General features: G+C 50.6%; 1 protein-coding gene across 1 annotated transcript; it reads right to left on the bottom strand.

Annotated features, from left to right (window-relative positions):
* Positions 1-1,722: 1,722 nt before the first annotated feature.
* On the bottom strand, positions 1,723-13,621 carry SLC4A9 (solute carrier family 4 member 9). Its single transcript, XM_007077889.3, has 21 exons — positions 13,404-13,621; positions 12,899-13,059; positions 12,515-12,628; positions 12,024-12,079; positions 11,742-11,899; positions 11,391-11,478; positions 10,897-11,051; positions 10,587-10,703; positions 10,241-10,415; positions 9,947-10,080; positions 9,511-9,773; positions 8,372-8,430; positions 7,951-8,139; positions 7,709-7,822; positions 6,352-6,513; positions 6,026-6,204; positions 5,196-5,268; positions 3,444-3,512; positions 3,018-3,191; positions 2,261-2,413; positions 1,723-1,909 (listed from the first exon to the last, which is right to left on the bottom strand). Exons 1-21 carry the CDS (start codon positions 13,619-13,621, stop codon positions 1,856-1,858), a joined length of 2,865 nt encoding a protein of 954 aa, XP_007077951.1. The 3' UTR covers positions 1,723-1,855.
* Positions 13,622-18,385: the final 4,764 nt, after the last annotated feature.

The following is an 18,385-nucleotide window of genomic DNA, read 5'->3' as shown; positions in this document are numbered from 1 at the left end:
TATCACTGGCATGGTTTTCATTTCAAAATTATATGTGTCTTTGATGTTTTGATATTTTTTTTTTTTTTAATTTTTTTTAATGTTTATTTATTTTTGAGACGGAGAGAGACAGAGCATGAATGGGGGAGGGTCAGAGAGAGGGAGACACAGAATCTGAAACGGGCTCCAGGCTCTGAGCTGTCAGCACAGAGCCCGACGCGGGGCTGGAACTCACGGACCGCGAGATCATGACCCGAGCCGAAGTCGGCCGCCCAACCGACTGAGCCACCCAGGCGCCCCGATGTTTTGATATTTTCAATAACCTCATTTACTTTTGTGGTCAAAAATCAGTAAAGTTTTTTTTTTTTATGTATAGAAAACTGTTTTAAATAGAGAAATAATTTTTCTGGAAAGTTTCCTTTCCCCTTTTGCAAACTGAAGAAAGTTTGCTGAAGACCCCCAATTCTGTAAAGAAGAATTTGTAAGGGCAGAAAGTTTAAAATAGGAAGGGCTTCCAGGTCCCTTTAATGGGATAGAGAGTGAATAGGGCCTAGTCAGTCACCAGGGCTTACCAGCAGACCTCCTTGTTCCCTGCCACTCTCTACCTCCTGCTCAGGAGGGCAATACAAGTCTTGGCCAGCTGCCCTCCAGTCCTGCCCCATTGTTCCCAGACGACTGAACATCTGGCTGTTAAGCCAAAAACCAACAATGTCCTAACTTCCTGAGTAAACACCTGTGAACGAAGAGAAGACATAGTTGAGTCAGAGCAAGTGCTCAGGGGCACAGTAGGGCAAAGAACAAGGCAAAGGAGTTGGTAGGGGATAAGGAAAAATTGGATCTTATTCTGGGCTTGCCACTGAATTGCCCTTTCTCCCTCTGGCCTCTAGAATTTTCCATTGCAAATGGTGGGGCTTCTTGCACTCTAGAGCTTGGAAAAGCATGGATAGAAGGGGGTTCTAGGACCCCAGAAATTCAGCTTATCACAGGGGAAAAACACCAGGTTTTGCACATGCCACACCCTCGGCCTAGAACATGTCCCTCCATCTTATCCTGCACAGTGTTTATTCATTCTTCAAATTTCAAGTTATGCACCCCTTCCTTTTCTCCAACTCCCACCACCCCACCTTCGCCACCCTCCAAGAAGGGCTTAGAGGCCTCTCTGCTCCCACAGCTGGTGCTTCCCTTAGCCACCCCTATCCCACTCCAACAATTGCCTGTTGGTTTTTCCCAGTGGAATTTAAACTGATGAAGTTAGGGACCATGATTATCTTACCCCTGTCTCTCTAGTATCTAAATACTCCTTAAGTACAGTATTCATAAAATGTTTTCATAAGTGGAGGAATAAAAATTGAAGGAATGGCAAAGTGGGCAAGTGACAGAATCCCTCCACTTGTCTGGAGTGTGGTTCTCAGCAGCCTAAGGAAGTGGCCTCCAGGGCGAAGGAAAGCAGCAGGGACAGTTATCTTCCCTTCATCTCCTCCCCAGTTCCCTACATTCTTTCATCATCTTACCCCTTCCTCCCACCAACCCCCGACCCCCCCCCCCCCCCCCCCCCGCCCACCCCGCCATCTCTACATCTAATTTGGTGTGAGCTTCAGCTCCCTCTACTGGCCAGACTTCAGTGCCGCAGGGAGCCAAGCCCAGGTACCCTGGCTTATTTCATTCTTCCCTGTGGGGAGACCGTTCTATTCCCTCCTCTACTTTGGGGTTCATGAGGGACTGGAACATGAAGGCAAAACAGGCTAGTCAGCACACTGGAAGTTTCCAAGGTCTGAGCGCACACTTCCCCATCCCTGACTCCAGGGGCACTTCCCTCACATCCTCACCTCATGCTCAGTTTCCTGGAGTCTCTACTCCCAAATTCCTCCTACTCCAGCTAATTCACAGAGATGTTGATCTCTGGAGCCCTTGGCTGATACATCAGCTCTGACTGTGGAAGAAAGATCCCAAGATGAGTTGGGAATAGGCAGAGACAGAGCAGAGAGAAAGGGACCCAGAAAGTGAAAGGATATAAACCCACATTGAGACAAAGATCAGAGTTGAAAAAGCCCACCAAATTGTCATCAGACCTTTCCAATCCCATGGGTTGATAAACTAGGGCCCTTGCCCTATAAAGAAAGATTTCCCTCACCGCTTCGGTGTACCTGTGTCAGTGAGGAGCTAAGGGGAGTGATTGTGTTCAGGCTTAATAGAAATATTAGACTTTAGGGATAATTCCTGGTCAAGAAGGTCCTCCCCACTCCTGCCCCCTTCTCCTGAGAGGGCCCATCCTGCGGCTTACATCTTCAGTGTCACCACTAAGTGAGTACTCTGGCTCCAGTCCCTTCTCAGGGATGTTCCTTTCCTTCTCTGGCATCAGCTCGTCCAGCCAAAGGAGTTCCTGTGGTGAGAAGACCCACTCCAGTGCCTTTCGGACCCCCACCAGGCCCAGCAACTGCAGGGATGCAAACAAAACCCAGAGCTGTCAGCAATAGCAGCAGAAACATGAACTACAGTAACATTCGTTGAGCATTTCCTATGTACTAGACACTGTGTATTGTTTCACTTAATGCTAACACATTCCTACAAGGTAGATATAATTGTTCCCATTGTATAGAGAAAGAAACTGAGGCCTTGAGAGTTTAGAAACTTCTCAGAAGTCACATAGCTGGGATGTGGTTGGTCCTACTACAAAGCCTATGGCTCTTAACTTCCTCAGAGCGTAAGAATAAGGCCAGAAGCCACCTGTGTTATCACCTCACTGAGTAATAAAAGTGCCTGTATTGCCTCTCCCAGGACCTCAGTTTTCTTTTGGACTTTATATTCCTACTTGTGGTTGATCAGCCCAAAAAGTTTAGAAAAATAGAGTTGAATCAGGTATCCCAAGACTAACCTATCCGTAGGCATCTCTTGGCCATCTTTCTTTGTCCTAAAACTCCCAACCAGAGCTAGGGCAAGTGAGAGGGGAATGTCTTCCTCATGTGTAGGCTTTGGCCACCCTCCCAGGCTCAGAGTCTCCCAGGACCCCCAGGACAATACCCAACCTGGCCCCAAGTTACCATGAGGGGGAAGATGATGGCTGCAGGAGTAGATTTGATTATCCAAAGCAGACCCAGGCAGGCAAGCTGGATAGCTGTGAAGAGGTGGACCCTGCTCAGAGGCACATGTCTCAAGAGGAGGAGGTCTGGCTGGTGTTTTGCTGGCATCAGTAATAGCTGTACCCTCTTTGTGAACTAGGGGAATAAGAGGAGAAGGAGAGCAGGGTGTTCAGCATGGAGGGTGTCACTGTTAGCTGTCCAAGTCCAGCGTGAGCGGGAAGTCAGAAGGCTCCCTTGGTGCCCTCCCCATTCAGAGCCTGGCATCAGAGTTCCTGAGCCCAAGAGAGACAGGAAGAGGAGAGGAGAGGACTTGGCAAGTATAAGCAGAAGGCACCAGCAGGAAAGAAGAGGAGGAGTGAGACTGCTTGGTGATTCTAATGGGCCCACCTGGATGCTGCTAATCGCTGCCACTCCCATGTACAGGAAGATTCCATAGAGCACAGGCATCGGGATGAACTGGTAGAAAAAAAGTAGAGAGCTGGCAAAGGAGTTCACTTCTGCTAGCTGCCCAGATCCACACTCCCCCACCTCCACCCCCACCCCAGCCTTAGGCTCCAACCCCAGCGTCTAGCATCCACCCCTAAGCCGACCCAAGTCTTTCTCTTCCTTTCCCACTTTGCATGCCTGACACTGAAGCTTCAAAATGGTCAGATGAGGTAAATTTTATAATTTCCATTTCACAAAAGGGGGAATTGGGTTTCAGAGAGATTAAGTTAACTTGTCCACTACCTGGCCTACTTCTCCTATCTTATCTATCACTTTCTTCTTCGCTCCCTCTGTTCCTGCTATATAGCTTCCTTTCCTTCTCTCAGTATGCCGAGGTTTATTTCTATCCTTTGTGAGGCCTTTGCTTTGCTTTGCTATTTCCCTCTACCTAAAATGTTCTTCCTTGACTTCCTTCTCACTACTCAGGCTTCTCACTGCTCATCTCTTGACACCCCAGAAGTGGTGGGGTGTCTTGACACCTTTCAATCTAAAGTAGACCCCTGGCACTCTTAATCACCTTACGCTCTTATATTTTTCATTAGAAGTAATCACTATTTGAAATTTTCCTGTTTTATTGTTTTAATTTTTTTTTCTGTCTCTTCTCACCAGACTGCAAGCAGTGGATGGTCCACTTTTGATCACCACTATATCCTCAGTCTTTGGAACAGTGCCTAGCATATGGTTTATGCTCAGTAAATATCTGCTGAATGAGAGTCACCTAGTTAGCAAGCAGCCAATCCAGTCTATCTGGCTCTTTCAACTACTCTACTCTCACCCAGCCTCCATGACCTTTCCCTCCCCAAACCTTTCCTCCCTGGTGACTCTTGTATGCCATTCTCCGTGTCCTCACCTTAGCTTGTTGAACCTTTCTACGATTACTTATTACTTAATTTTTGTTCATGTGTGTATGTTGCTGATAGGGGCTTGGCTCCATATCTCTTTTCAATACTCCTGTCTCTCCTTCCTCCCTGCCACTTCTCCCAAGTGCCTAGCAGAGCCTTGCACATGGCAGGTGTTCTATAAACATCTGGTAAGGGAGAAGTGAAGGGGTTTTGTCTCAAGGTTTTCCTGGGATGTGATGATCACACTGTTAGTCTGAGGTTTGTTGGCAGGCTGGAGCAAGACTGCCATACCTCTTGGCCCATAGGGGATGGTAGCGTGCCCATACCCGGCTCCACTGGGTAGAAAACCCACCGGGTAAGAGTTTGGATTCTCAGATAGATCTGAGAAACTAGCTCTTTTGGTGGCCTTTTGTAAGCTACTTAATCTCTTTAAACTTCAGTTTCCTTGGGGCACCTGGGTGGCTTAGTTGGTTAAGCGTCCGACTCTTGATTTCGGCCCAGGTTGTGATCTCACGCTTGTCAGATCCAGCCCTGCGTTGCACTCTGAGCTGGGCGTGGAGCCTGCTTAAGATTCTCTCTCTCTCTCTCTCTCTCTCTCTCTCTCTCTCTCTCTCTCAAAACAAACAAGCTTCAGTTTGCTCATTGGTGAAGTATGAATGTCTCTCAGGGTTCACGTGAGGATCAAATGAGACCAAGTATGGAGAAGACTTAACACGGTGCCTAGTGCACAGTAAGTATTTAGCCAGTGTCAGTTCTTGCTGTATTTGTTATTATTACTGCCCTGCCCCTGATGCCAGCCTAACAAAGGTACCTTCAGTACAGGTGCCAGGAAGATGGAGGCTCCTGTGAGGATGAACACCACCAGGCCTGTCAGCCTCTGCTCCCTGTGGGGTGAGGGAAGAGTTAGCTAGGGGCTGGGAGAGCCCCCAGGGTGCCTGGCTTGGAGATGCTGACCAGAGACCACTACAGGCACTGGCAGGAGGGAAGTGGAGAGAGCCCTTCCCCCCCACAAACCCCCCAATAGTAGCCTGGCAGGGAGGGGGCCTTAGCATCATGTGCAAAATTGGTGGAAAGGAAGGGGCAGGGCACTTGAGCTGGGATGTTCCAGGCCTCTCCATCAGCTCAAGCTCATAGTTGCTCTTTGTTTTTATTTTTTATTTTGGTGCAACGTTAGCGATTTTTACACTGCCATAAAAACTTTCATTTCACAGTTTCAAAGTTGGTTTCACAAACTTTCCACGGATTGTGTTTCCAACGGTTAGAAAATTGTTTTTGTGACAGTAACTTTGTAACATCAGTGAAGCACTCCTACCTTGCGGGGGGGAGGGGGGGGCGGGGACGGGGGGTGGGGGTTGTTAGGTGGCACCTCACCCTCCCTTGGCTCTGGCCGCCTCTGCCTTTGTGTCCATGAGGCTCCTCCCACGGGCCCTCCCACACCCATGGCCAAGGATAAGAGGGAAGACCTGACACGCCCATCTCAGCCCGGAACCCACCCATTCACCCCACTGCAGTATTTACGGAGTAGTGAGAGAGCCCTCTGGAGGCTTAGAATTTAAGCTGTCCAAATCGCTCTGCCTTGTACTCCCCTGCACCACCTTACTGACTGATCTCTCACTCTGGCCTCCTCAATATTGGCCTCACCTGATGCCAAGGAAGCTCCGGGGTTCCCCCAGGACACAAGCTGTGCTCTCTCTCCGAAGACTGTCCATATGGGCCAGGGAGATGACTGTGGCTGAGACATACCAGGGCAGCCCAAGCACTGATGTGAGCAGCAGCAGCACAGCCACACAGAAGAGGTCCAGGTGGAAGCCAGCTCCCTTCTGCAGGTAGTGGTGGAGCATCGAGGATGAAACTAAGCCCGATCTGGGCTCTCTGTCCTCTGAAGTAGGAGAGGGAGGGCCTGGACCCCACCCTGGAGTTTCTGTACCTTGGTCTAGGGGCCTCTGGTCCTACCCAGCAGGTCTTACCCGCAGTTTATATTCGGCACGGTTGAGGATGACCGCTGTGATCTGCTGGTCCATGAAGATGAGGATAGACAGCAGCAGAGCAGGGAGGGCGGCTGCCACACTCAGCCACCAGGGGTTGGCTCCAAAAGGTGACACCAGCCATCCACGCCCAGGGAGTGTGGGCTGGGAGAGGGCATTCCGTGGACAAGTTAGAGAGGGTCTCCCAAGAGCACCTCACCTGCACACCCCGGCTTTGGCATTCCTCCATAACCCCCAACCCCCTTACCCCAGTTCCAAGACCCTGGGTGGTAGGTGGGAGCAGTACGTGTGCATGTACAACTGGTTGAAAGCATTCCAGTGCCTTAAAAGAGGGCAGAAGAAGGGGAACCAGCCTGGGAGTTGGGCTGGAGCCAGGGGCTCTGGATTTTGGTTCTCAGGTGCCCTCCCTCCCTGCAAGAGGAGGAGATGGTGGGTGAGGCCTGCCCACATTTCTTGATGTACAGAGCCCTCCTCCCTAGGCACCCCCCGCCCCCTACAACCAGGGTGGGGCGACTCAGGCTCAAACCTGCCTTGATCTGGGGCCAGGGCAGGGCTGGGTGTGTCTGCGTCTGCTCTGATTATAAGCGTCTGTGTGGGGGAGGGGACCCCAGTTGCCATCTCAGATTCTGAGCCCCTGAGGCTACCCCAGGTGGAGTCTCCCTGCTCTCCTGTCCTGGGGGAAGCTGGAGAGGAGGTCTCCAAATGCACAGGCAAAGTCTAGGTGCTAAGTCCGTGCTAAGCCTTGTCCTGTGCACTGCCGTGCCCTTGGGAGGGAGCTCCAGCTTTAGCAGATCAGAGCCGGCAAACAGGGGTGCAAAGAAGACAGTGCAGAGTAGTAGGGTGGGTAGGGCCAACCTATGACAACAATAAGTAACATTTTTTGAGATCTTGGTATGTGCCAGATGAGTGACTTACACTCATCTTCTGTGAACCTCAGAACAACTTATAGAGTAGCAGCTATTGTTATTTATTATTTCCATTTTACAGGTAAATAAATTGAGGCTCATTGATGAGAAATGTGGGTTGGCTTGCCTAAGGTCACACAGCTAGGAAGTGGCAGAACTGGATCTCGAGCCCATGGCTGGCTGACTAGAACCCAACCTCTTAACCCCTAATTTATAATAATAACTCCCATGTTTTCTGTACCCACTGTGTTGGCAGCAACACCTCATTAATCCTCACAACAACTCTGTGAGGTCATTATTATTACTATTTGTATTTTATGAGCAAGGAAATGGAAGCTCAGAGGAAGAAAAGCATGGTATCCATTCATCTTCCTCCTCCAAAGTCCTTTCTGCTGGCCCTGCTCTCCCCTCTGTTCTACACTCCCAGCTCTCACCTTGAACTCGCTGGGCACCATGAGCTTTGGTGTGGCTAGACCCAGGAAGGAATCGAGGCCACAGCCCAGCAGCATGGCCAGGACTGAGGAGAAGTCACCGAGCACTTTGCGCACCTGGCCACACAGTGGACACTTGGTCAGGTTCAGGCCTGCCAGCCCCCTCCCTCTTTACCCTTTCCCATTCACAGACAGGGCCCAAGGCCAAGAGGCAGTACTCTCCCACAGACAGAGGTAACACTCACCACAGAGGGGAAGAAGCGGCTTGTCTTTACATGCTTGAGGGCCGTGGCTATGAGGAAAGAAGTAAGGAAGAGGAGGACAGAGAAGAAGGCGATGTCTGGGACTATATGACAGCCGGGACCACGAGGGTGGCCTCCCCGTCGGGCACACTCGGGTGGGGGCAGCAAGGAGGCATTGACCAGGCCTAGGTCCTGTATGGAGGGGTGTTCAGGTATGGGGTTATGGGTGGCAGAATAAACATTGACTGACACTCACTGAGACACCAAGGGCCCAGGATAGGAGGTCTCCAGCCACAGCAAATGTCTGGGCCTCTGTGAACTGTAAGGGTTTCCCTAGCCTGTGGGGAGGGAAAAGCCAGGAACCACTGACTTCTTTGGCTTCCACCATGTCTTTCCCAGGACTCTCCCAGGAACTGGCCCTCACCATGCTTGAAATGTCATCTCTGTCTTTTGGTTCTGTCTTCTTCCACTGAGACTCATTTCCTGGGAAGCAGAGAACAATCTGGGTATATGTGCCTCCTCTGGAAACCTCCTCCAGCCCCTCAGGAGCCTGATCTCATGGATCCAACTGAACCAGAAAGTTCTTAGTTCTGACTCATCTGTCTTCTGACCCTAAATGCTGTGCTCCTCAGGACATCTCCCAGTCCCTACCAATTCCTTACGTCTCTGTATCCCTGGTACCCGGCATAGGACCAGCCAGAGCAGATGCCTAGCAAATGTTTACTTAAAAGATGAGCACACCAATCTGTGGGTTTCTATCAGGACCAGAACTGGTTTTGCTCATGCCTAACACAGAGTCTGGCGCTCTTGAGAGGATATCTCTTCCCCATTCCTGCTGCTTCCTTGTGCAGGGGTATGTGCAAGTGTAAAACTCTGAGCTGCTCTCCCCCTCAGTCAGTCACTCAGACTAGGGGAAGAGCAGCAATTTATTTGATTGGTGAATTTGAGAGAAGGAATGGAGCATGCCTCTCCCTGTCCCTTCCTCTCCCCACTCTTGGGAATAAGCTGCCTGTCCTGTGCATGCAACTTAGCTCTGCCCTTCTGTGGCAAGACAGTCCCTGTCCAGGGCAGCCATGACTGGGTGGGTAAATCTATTTAATTTTGGTTTCATTGTTAGGAAGCCCGTTTCCCCATAGATATAAGCATGTTCTTCTATCAGCACTGTCAGAAATAAAGATGATATTGGGGCACCTGGGTGGCTCAGTCAGTTAAGTGTCTGACTTTGGCTCAGGTCATGATCTCGTGGTTCGTGACTTTGAGACCATCTTGGGCTCTGCGCTGACAGTGAAGATCCTGCTTGGGATCCTCTCCCTCTCTCTCTGCCCTTCCCTGCTTGCTCTATTTCTCAAAATAAATAAATAAACTTAAAAAAAAAAAAGATAATACTGGGCCTGCTCTGTTACTTCTCAATGGATTCAAAACAAAAGTGGGGAAGAGTGCTGCTGGTCATTGGGAAAGTATTCAGGATTTTGTTGAACTTAACAAGGGAGACAGCAAGGGGACATCCCCTCCCCCTCCCGCATCCTTCCCCATCTCTTCCAGCTCCGTATTCCCCTCACCCACCTCCCAGGTCTGGGTACTGGCAAAAGCAGCCGTAGGCAGGAGAGCCAGGGCTCTGGATGGGATAGGCACTGGTCAAGCTCAGCATTTTGCCCACAGCATCGTAGATGAAGATGAGGCTGATGAGGGCACAGAAGCCTTCTTCGGTGAAGCGGGTAAAGTAGCGTACCAGTACGCTGGCCTCTGTGGCCACTAGTGCCAGACAAAAGGTGGCCACCCAGATGCCCACCCATAGGCGGAAAGGCAGGTAGTCCAAGCTGTAATCTCTGGGGGAGTGAGACACGGAGGGATTGCCAGGGCTGTTCTGCTCCCCACTTACCCCAGGTTAGGTACCCCTGGAGCCAAACAGACAGCTCCCTCCCTTCCCTATTGACCCAGCCAGGATCAGGCCAAGAGTGCAGCTAGTGAGGGTCCGGTGAGGGTGGGGGTGTTCTCCTACCTGCTGAAGGAGAAGAGCAGGCGTTCAAAGACCAGCACTGGCCCCGTGCTGCTGAGGATGGTGAGGGGCTGGCCAGCCATCAGGCAGAAAGCAGCTCCAGCCACTGCAGTGCCCAGAAAACTTTCCAGCACCCCCTAGAAGCCGGCAGAGGACCCTGTCAGCACAGGACACTGGAGTCCTCAGTACAGCCACCCAAGCTTCCAGGGAGCCTCCACTGCCCATCCATTGCCCCAGGGGTAGCTAGCAGAATACTGAAACTTGTGCCTGCCCCCCCCCTCACATCTCCCGATTCACCTGAGCACCATTGGTGGCTTCCCCCAGCAGACCCCCAAAAGTGATGGCGTTAGTGATGGTGGCCAGGTAGATGTAGAGCACAGCCGAGAAGCACTGGGGATGCAGCGCGTCCAGGAAGTCACTGGTGTACCACAAGGCCTTCCGACGCACATCCTGGACAAGGCCCCCAAACAGCCTCCCACCCATGGTTTGTCAGTGACCCAAGTGCCCACACCCCACGCCCCTATCCCTGGTACCTTCCCTGTGACTGGTTGAGCCCCTCCATCGTGAGCATACACCTCTGTGCCCCTGTGACCCCTCTCCCCTCCCAGGACCCTTACCCCTGCTCTCACCCAGCTCACCTCACCTGCCTGTCCGCTGTAACTCTGGGCTGGGCGCATGTGGCCAGTGACCATGTCTGTCCTCAGCCAGGGCCCCATGCTGGGCAGATGGGCCCTTGACCTCCCTCAGTTGTGAGAGGAGCCTGAAGAGAAGGGGAACCCAGGTTGCCTGAGGATCTCCAACCAAAACGTGACTGGGCCTGCTGCCTCCTGGTGGCTGCTCTTATCTCTGCCAGCAGACTCTGAATCCAAAGACACGTATCCCTTTCCTGGGATCCCCTCCCCTCCTCCACAGTGGAACTGGACCCAAGGTCTGTGGAGAAGACCCCCATATACCTTTTGTGCTGGGAAGGCAGACATTTGGGTGGGGCAATCCGGGCTGTCGGGTCCCACCGACCTGGAGGAAGCACTGTCACCTCCTCTAGGAAGGCATCCAAGGCTGCCAGAAGGTCATGAAGGCTGCTGGCCCGACGAACTGACCACTGGAATTGCTAGGGATAGGGGCAGAAAGGGGCAGTAAATGCCGATCTGGACCTTTACATGAATCTTTACAATCTCAAAGCTAGACACAAGTCATTCAAGCATTCCTTCATTAATACATGCATGCAGTGGGTATTGGGGGCCTACTGTGTGCCAGCAGTGTCCTAGTTAAGGGGGCTACATTGGTAGCCAAGAAAACTTAAGTCCTCATGTGCACAGACACAAAGCCACACTCTGCCTCATTGCTGTATTCAGTCACATCTAGAGGCCACAGTGTGCACTCTCACTGGCAAAAGTCTGCGCGTGCGTGCACACACTCACTCACGCACGCGCTTGCCTGCCCAGCTCACCCGGTCACTGAGGAGGACGGCCATGGCCCGGCCCATCTCATGATAGCCCCTTCCCAGTGTGGAGGGACCAAGGAGGAGGCAGAAAAACCTGAGGGAGGAACCAGGCGCCAGAGAAAATAAGAGACTGCTATCCCACAAGGCAGCCCTGACCTCTGACCTTCCTACCAGCCCCCATTCATATGCTCATCATGTTCACACCTACTTTGCAGCCCTGACCACCACCCCCTCCCCAGACCCCTGAGCACCATCCCCACTCATGCCCCCTCAGAGAACTGAACCAGAGACTTCTCAACCCCTTCCCCAGTAGAGATCCTTCTGGGCTCCAGGACCCCTGACTCCCCACAGCCTCACCTGCTGGGAAGGGGCACCTCAATGAGGGGCCCCAACACCACTGGATCCCGCAGTCGTACAAAGGCCCCCAGGGGCCGTACCAGGAAGCCCAACTCTCCTGCCAGCACAGCCCCTGCCTCAGCCCCTGGAGGCAGCTTCTGTCTCAGAGGGTTCTGACGCTGGATGGGGGTTCAAGGAGACACATGGATGAGTGGTTACGTGGGAAGGCAGATTTTGGTGGGGTACTGATTAATAATGAGGCCTGACTCCTCTCCCAGCCCTGCCCAAGGAAGGACCACAAACCTGTTCCTTCAGCGGGGCTTCCTCATTGTGAGAAGCCTCTCTTGGATGAGCAGACCCTTCAAAACACGATCAGGCAGCGAGTAAGAGTACAGGCTTTGGAGGTGGACACAGCAGGGCTCCCTGACCAGGTTTACCCATGATAAACTATGAAAACTAGAGTTCCCCTCATTGAGCTTCAGTTTTCTCATCACTAAAATGGGGCTAATTGTGGTACTGCCTCACAGGATGGTTGTGAAGATGAAATGAGAATATACTGCATGTAAAGCTCCTGGCACGGTGCCTGTCAAGAGCGTCCCTTCACAAAACTCTGACCCCTCCATTCTTCTCCCCTCACCGTTACATCCACTTCTCACCCACGAGGCCTGGGTTGAGGCCCCGGGTTGAGAGGTCTGAGCCAAGGTTAGGCTGCTCTTAGTCCAAGAAGCGCAGGGGGGATCTGGGACCCTCCCACCCAGGGCTTTTTGTCCTGGGCCTAGGGAGGGGCCTCTCACCCTGGCAGGGCCTGGTGCCTGTGGGCTGGATGAGATGCTGGGGTCTCTGCAGCAGCAAGGCCTGCAGCTGCCCTCTCAGCTCTGGGCTCAGCGACTCCACTCTTGTCACCTGTTCTAAAGAATAGAGATGGGTCTTCAGCCCTCTCCTGAGAGCTCCCTGTCCCCACACTCTTCCCCTTTCCCCTCTGCCTGGCTCCCTTTCCCTTCTGGGAATCTCAGGAAAGGTGTCCCTCCATTCTGCTTTTCCATCTCCTCCCTGTGACAGGGACGGATAATCCCTAGGGTGCAGTGGGGTGAGCTCTGGAAATTTCCAACGCTTTGGGGGGAAGTCTTAGGGAAATGGCATAGCTACTCAGGCCCTCCCTGTACAGGCTCCCAGCATACCCACGAGCTCCAGGAAGCTCTGAGCTGGACAGTCCAGCAGCACAAGGCCCTCGGCCAGTAGGCTGCGGAGCTTCTGAAGGCTGGGCAGTGCCAGGGTGGGCACGTGAGGGACACTCCACCGGCCTGCACCCACCTCCAGCTTCTCCTCAAACAGCACCCACCTGTGGTGGAGAGGAATAGACTGTGTTATTGGGGCCATCTCTCCTAGGTCCAGGTTGTGGGAACACAGGAGAGCCAGAGAAAGTAGAGCAATGGTGGGGGGGGGGGGAGGCTGGGCCCAGTGGTGCAAAGCATGGCCCTTCCTGGACATTCACCCCTCATCTGGGGTCTTGGGGAACTCAAAAGTAGACTGCAGAGAAAACTGAGCATCATGGAGGGTGAGGGCCTAAATTGGAGAGCACAGAGAGGAACTCTTAATTGGGGCAGAGAGCATCTCCCCAAACAGGAGGAGTCACCAGCTGGGGAAGGGGCAAGACCCCATAAAATTGCCCTGGGTCCCACTCACCTGCCTGTCTCTCTCCACTCCAGTGCCTGGGGCCAGCCCAGAAGTTCATTCAGTTGAATGAAGAGCAGAGAGTCCGTGGGTACCCCCCGATCCCCTCTGTTTGTGTCTGAGGTGCCATCAGGGCTGGGGCAAGAGCCAGGGCCATTCTCCAGCTCTCCTGTGGGCACATTTTCACAAGCACTGGAGACTTCAAACTCTTCCTGGCCTGGCAGCTTCATCTTGGGGAGGCTTGCACAGACTCCCAGAGATGGTGCAGTCCTAGGTTTTGAGTCCTAGGTTTTGAGCCAGGGGCCCTCTGGCTGGCTGCATTTATAATGCACCCCCCACCCTCCATGCAGCACAACACAAACAGAGCAGGGCCTGCTGACTCCAGAGCCAACTGGGTAATCCCCTTTCCTGCTTGCTTTCCCCAGCCCTTGCTGCCCGAGAATGTAAGGCTAGCCTGATCTTTCCCAGGCTCTAAAGAAATGCCCAGCCTGGGGCAAAAATGTTGTGTGCGTCTTCTGTGGGATCAGGTCTGACCCCACTGTGTTTTGTGTAAATTAACATGAGTAAGTCACTGGCCTGGGTCTGAGGACTGAAACCATCAGATGATCCTGCCCCCTACTCTGTATCAAATACAAACACCACCACCCCCAGGACTGTTTTGGGTGTCACCAATACACCCTAAGGGCCCCTATTTGGATAAACAAATGTCTTAATGAGTAACTAGGGATATAGAAGCCAGGCTAGATCAAGTAAGGGAGACAACAGGCAGAGTCCCCTCCCATTAAATGGGCTAATAATGGAAAGTGGAGACAGTTCATGGAGAACACAACGCCTGAGTCTTAAATTCCTTTGTTTGATCCTGGAAACTTTGCAATTTAGCTGGGTCCCTGGGGTCTGCCTCTGTAACCCAGACCCCCAGTGAGGATAGAGGAGCCAACTAGAGTGTGTGTATGGAGTTCCCAGGGCCAAAGGAGCAGAAGAAAAGGTGGTCTATTGGCAAGTCCTCTTGGCTCTACCTTCAAAGTAAACCCAGCATCCAACCACATCTCCCCACATCCTCCACTTCTACCCTGTTCCAAGCCACCACCATGTGTCACCTGAATTATCTCTATAGCTTTTAATCTCTTGCAATAATCCCCCTGCTTCCACTCTTCCTTGGCCAAAGTTCATTCTCTGCACAGCAGCCATAGGAATTGTTTTAAAAGGTAATCAAGCTATGTTACTCTTCTCAAACTTCACCCAATACATTCCTATTCTAGAAGAAAAATCAAACTCCGTCATGACCTATAAAATCTGTAGTCTGGCCCTAGCCTACCTCCCTGACCACATCTCGTACCATTCTCTCTTGCTAATTCTTTTCTAGCTGTCCTGGTCTTTGTCTATTATGTAAAGCCTGTTCCTGCCTGGGGGTCTTCTAGTTCTCATCTCTGCAAGGGAAGTTTTCCTTCCAGATGACTGGATCCCTGTCACCTAAGTGTCATTTTAGACGTTACCCATTCAAGGAGACCTTTTTCTTTTTTCCCATCCAGCCCTGTTTTTCCATCACATTTCTCGGTTTCATTTTCTTTCTAACAGTTATCACTACTAGTATCTGCCTCGTGTATTTGTCGTATATTGCCTGCACCCCCCCCCCCCCCACACCTACACACACACTGGAATGTACCGTTCACAGAGCAGGTATTTTACCTATCTTCTTCCCCGGGGCCCCCAGAGCAGGTACCTAACGGCACTCAATAAATTCTTGTTCAATGAGAGCATAGAAAGGGGCGGGGGTGGGAAGGGGGATTGGGGGGGAGGGTGCTGGGAAATAAACACGTTTCTCCTGGAGGCCACACGAGGGCGCTGCTCCCCGCGGACAGGATCGCTTGGTCCACTAGCCTGCAGGGTTTGCTTCCCCAGTGGACTTGCCAGGGCGATGAGGTGACAAGAGGAAAGGGAGGGGTCTTTAATGCTCCAACATTCCCTGGATTGGCCCGGCGGGATGGGATGTGGGAGCCGCGCAACAAGGATGGAGAAAGAGGGCCAATCGTGCTCTTTTGAAGGTGGGTCAAACCCTCCACTAGATACATGGGACACCCCTCCTCCCTGGGAAATGGGACTTGGGCTGATGACCCTTCCCACCAACCCCAGGTCTGGACTTGGAGCGATTTGCCCCAAGTCCAAGGAGGTCCCAAGATAGGAATGGAGTGAGTCATTATATTACCATGTGGAAACCCGGGTGCTGAGTCTGAGGTGGGAGTTGGTTTCAGCCCCAGGAAGAATAGAAACTGGCCTAGGGCCTGAGAGGGCCTGGAATCCCTGTGACCATCCCCTTCAAGAATGTGCCCCAACCTCAGAGCAAGTGACTCAGGAGAGCCTGAGGGGGGACAGGAACAGGGACCTCTTGCACATAGCCTCCTTTCCCACCCCCATTCCTGCCAAAGTTCAGAGGGTCTGCCCTTGCCTTCTCTGTGGCCCTAACTACCCTACTTCTCAAGGCTGCCTGCAGTAGAGGGTCACCATGCCTCCACTCTCCCAGGGCCCCACTCCTACCTTTGGGTCCTGAGTGGCCTGAGCTGTGCGGGTGGGTGAGGGATGTGAGGGAGAACCCGCAGGTCTATCTGTGGGCACCAGTGGTCTCCAAGGCAGGGTTCAGAGGAAGTATGCTATATGGGTGAGCAGCCTTGCCTGTGGGCACTGGAAAATACCCTGATGCAGGAATCCAAACACTGGGTTCTCATCTTGGCTCAGTCACAGATTTACTAGGTGTTCTTGACCAAAGCCCTTCCCCTTTCTAGTGTGTTTTCTTTGTATAAACTGAGACAGTTGGGGTAGATGATTTCCAAGGTTCAAAGCATACCTTTACGCAATACTCTGAGCTGAAACTGGAGGGGATGGAGTGGTGTCATGAACAGACTGCCTTGGTGTAAATCCAGGCTTGGTCACTTTCTAACAAGTGGAGAAGAGATTTGTCACTGCAGAACCTTAGTTTTCCTATGAGCAAATGGGGAATAATAAAAGGACCCATGCCTTTTAGGTTTTATTAAGTGAAACAATGCATGGAAATTAAGCCTAGCACATAGAGCACACTATATGGAGGCCATTGTTACTATATCTGTGAAAATAGTCACTCCCAGAGTGGGGAAGAAAGAAAATATATATTGAAATGTCAATTGAATCCAACCCTGTGTTCTAGGCACATTATCTCATGTAATCCTTACAACAAGCTTTAAAAAAAACTTTTAGTTTTTAAGAACTTTTTAATTTTTGACTATATATTTATCAGAGTCTATAGAATAAGAAATGAAGAAGTTGCAAAAAAAAAAAAAAAAGTACAGAGAGGTCTCCAGCTGGACCTCACCCAGCTTTCCCCAATGGTAATATCTTACATAAAGATAGCACAATATCAAAATCAGGAAAATGACATAGGTCATTACTGTTAGCTAGACTGCAGGCCTTATTCAGATTTCACTTGTTTCTACATGCATTCATTTGTCTATGTGTATATCCATGTGTATGTATACATCCATGTATGTATGTATCCATTATAGTTTTATGAAAGTGTATCACATGTATAGATTCACTCACAACAAGCTGGGCAAGTTGCTCAACTTCCTTAAACATTGGTTTTCTTGAACTACTGGGACCTCATCAAAATAAAAAGCTTCTTCACAGCAAAGGAAACAATCAGCAGAACTATAAGGCAACGAACAGAATGGGAGAAGATATTTGCAAATGACATATCAGATAAAGGGTTAGTATCCAAAATCTATAAAGAACTTATCAAATACCCAAAAAACAAATAATCCAGTGAAGAAATGGGCAAAAGACATGAATAGACACTTCTCCAAAGAAGACATCCAGATGGCCAGCCGACACATGAAAAAATGCTCATCATCACTCATCATCAGAGAAATACAAATCAAAACCACAATGAGATACCACCTTACATCTGTCAGAATGTCTAACATTAACAACTCAGGCAACAACAGATGTTGGTGAGGATGCGGAGAAAGACAATCTCTTTTGCACTGTTGGTGGGAATGCAAGCTGGTGCAGCCACTCTGGAAAACAGTATGGAGGTTACCCCCAAAATTAAAAATAGAACTACCCTACAACTCAGCAAATTGCACTACTGGGTATTTATCTAAGGGATACAGGTGTGCTATTTCGAAGGGACATATACACCCCAATGTTTATAGCAGCACTATCAACAATAGCCAAAGTATGGAAAGAGCCCAAATGTCCATCAATGGATGAATGGATGAAGAAGAAGTGGTATATCTATACAATGGAGTGTTACTCGGCAATCAAAAGGAGTGAAATCTTGCCATTTGCAACTATGTGGATGGAACTGGAGGGTATAATGCTAAGTGAAATTAGTCAGAGAAAGACAAAAATCATATGGCTTCACTCATATGAGGACTTGAAGAGACAAAACAGATGAACATAAGGTAAGGGAAACAAAAATAATATAAAAACAGGGAGGGGGACAAAACATAAGAGACTCTTCAATATGGAGAACAAACAGAAGGTTACTGGAGGGGTTGTGGGAGAGGGGATGGGCTAAATGGGCAAGGGGCACTAAGGAACCTACTCCTGAAATCATTGTTGCACTGTATGCTACCTAATTTGGATGTAAATAAAATAAAATAAAATAAAATAAAATAAAATAAAATAAAATAAAAAACACATTGGTTTTCTTGTCTCTAAACTGGGGATGAACATACTATCTTCCTCAGAGGACTGTTGTGAGAACTAAATTTTTTTTTTTAAGTTTAATTTTGAGAGAGACAGAGTGTGAGTGCAGGGGGGGCAGAGAGAGAGAGAGACACGGAATCTGAAACAGGCTCCAGGCTCTGAGCTGTCAGCACAGAGCCTGACGCAGGGCTCAAATTCAGGAACAGCAAGATCATGACCTAGGCTGAAGTCAGACCCTTAACAGACTGAGCCACCCAGGTGCCTCAACTGTTGGGAGAATTAAATGAGATAATGTATATAAAGGGCTCAGAGCA

Source organism: Panthera tigris, chromosome A1 (genome assembly GCF_018350195.1).
Source record: "Panthera tigris isolate Pti1 chromosome A1, P.tigris_Pti1_mat1.1, whole genome shotgun sequence".
Taxonomy (NCBI): Eukaryota; Metazoa; Chordata; class Mammalia; order Carnivora; family Felidae; genus Panthera; species Panthera tigris.
This window is presented reverse-complemented; position numbering and strand designations above follow the sequence as displayed.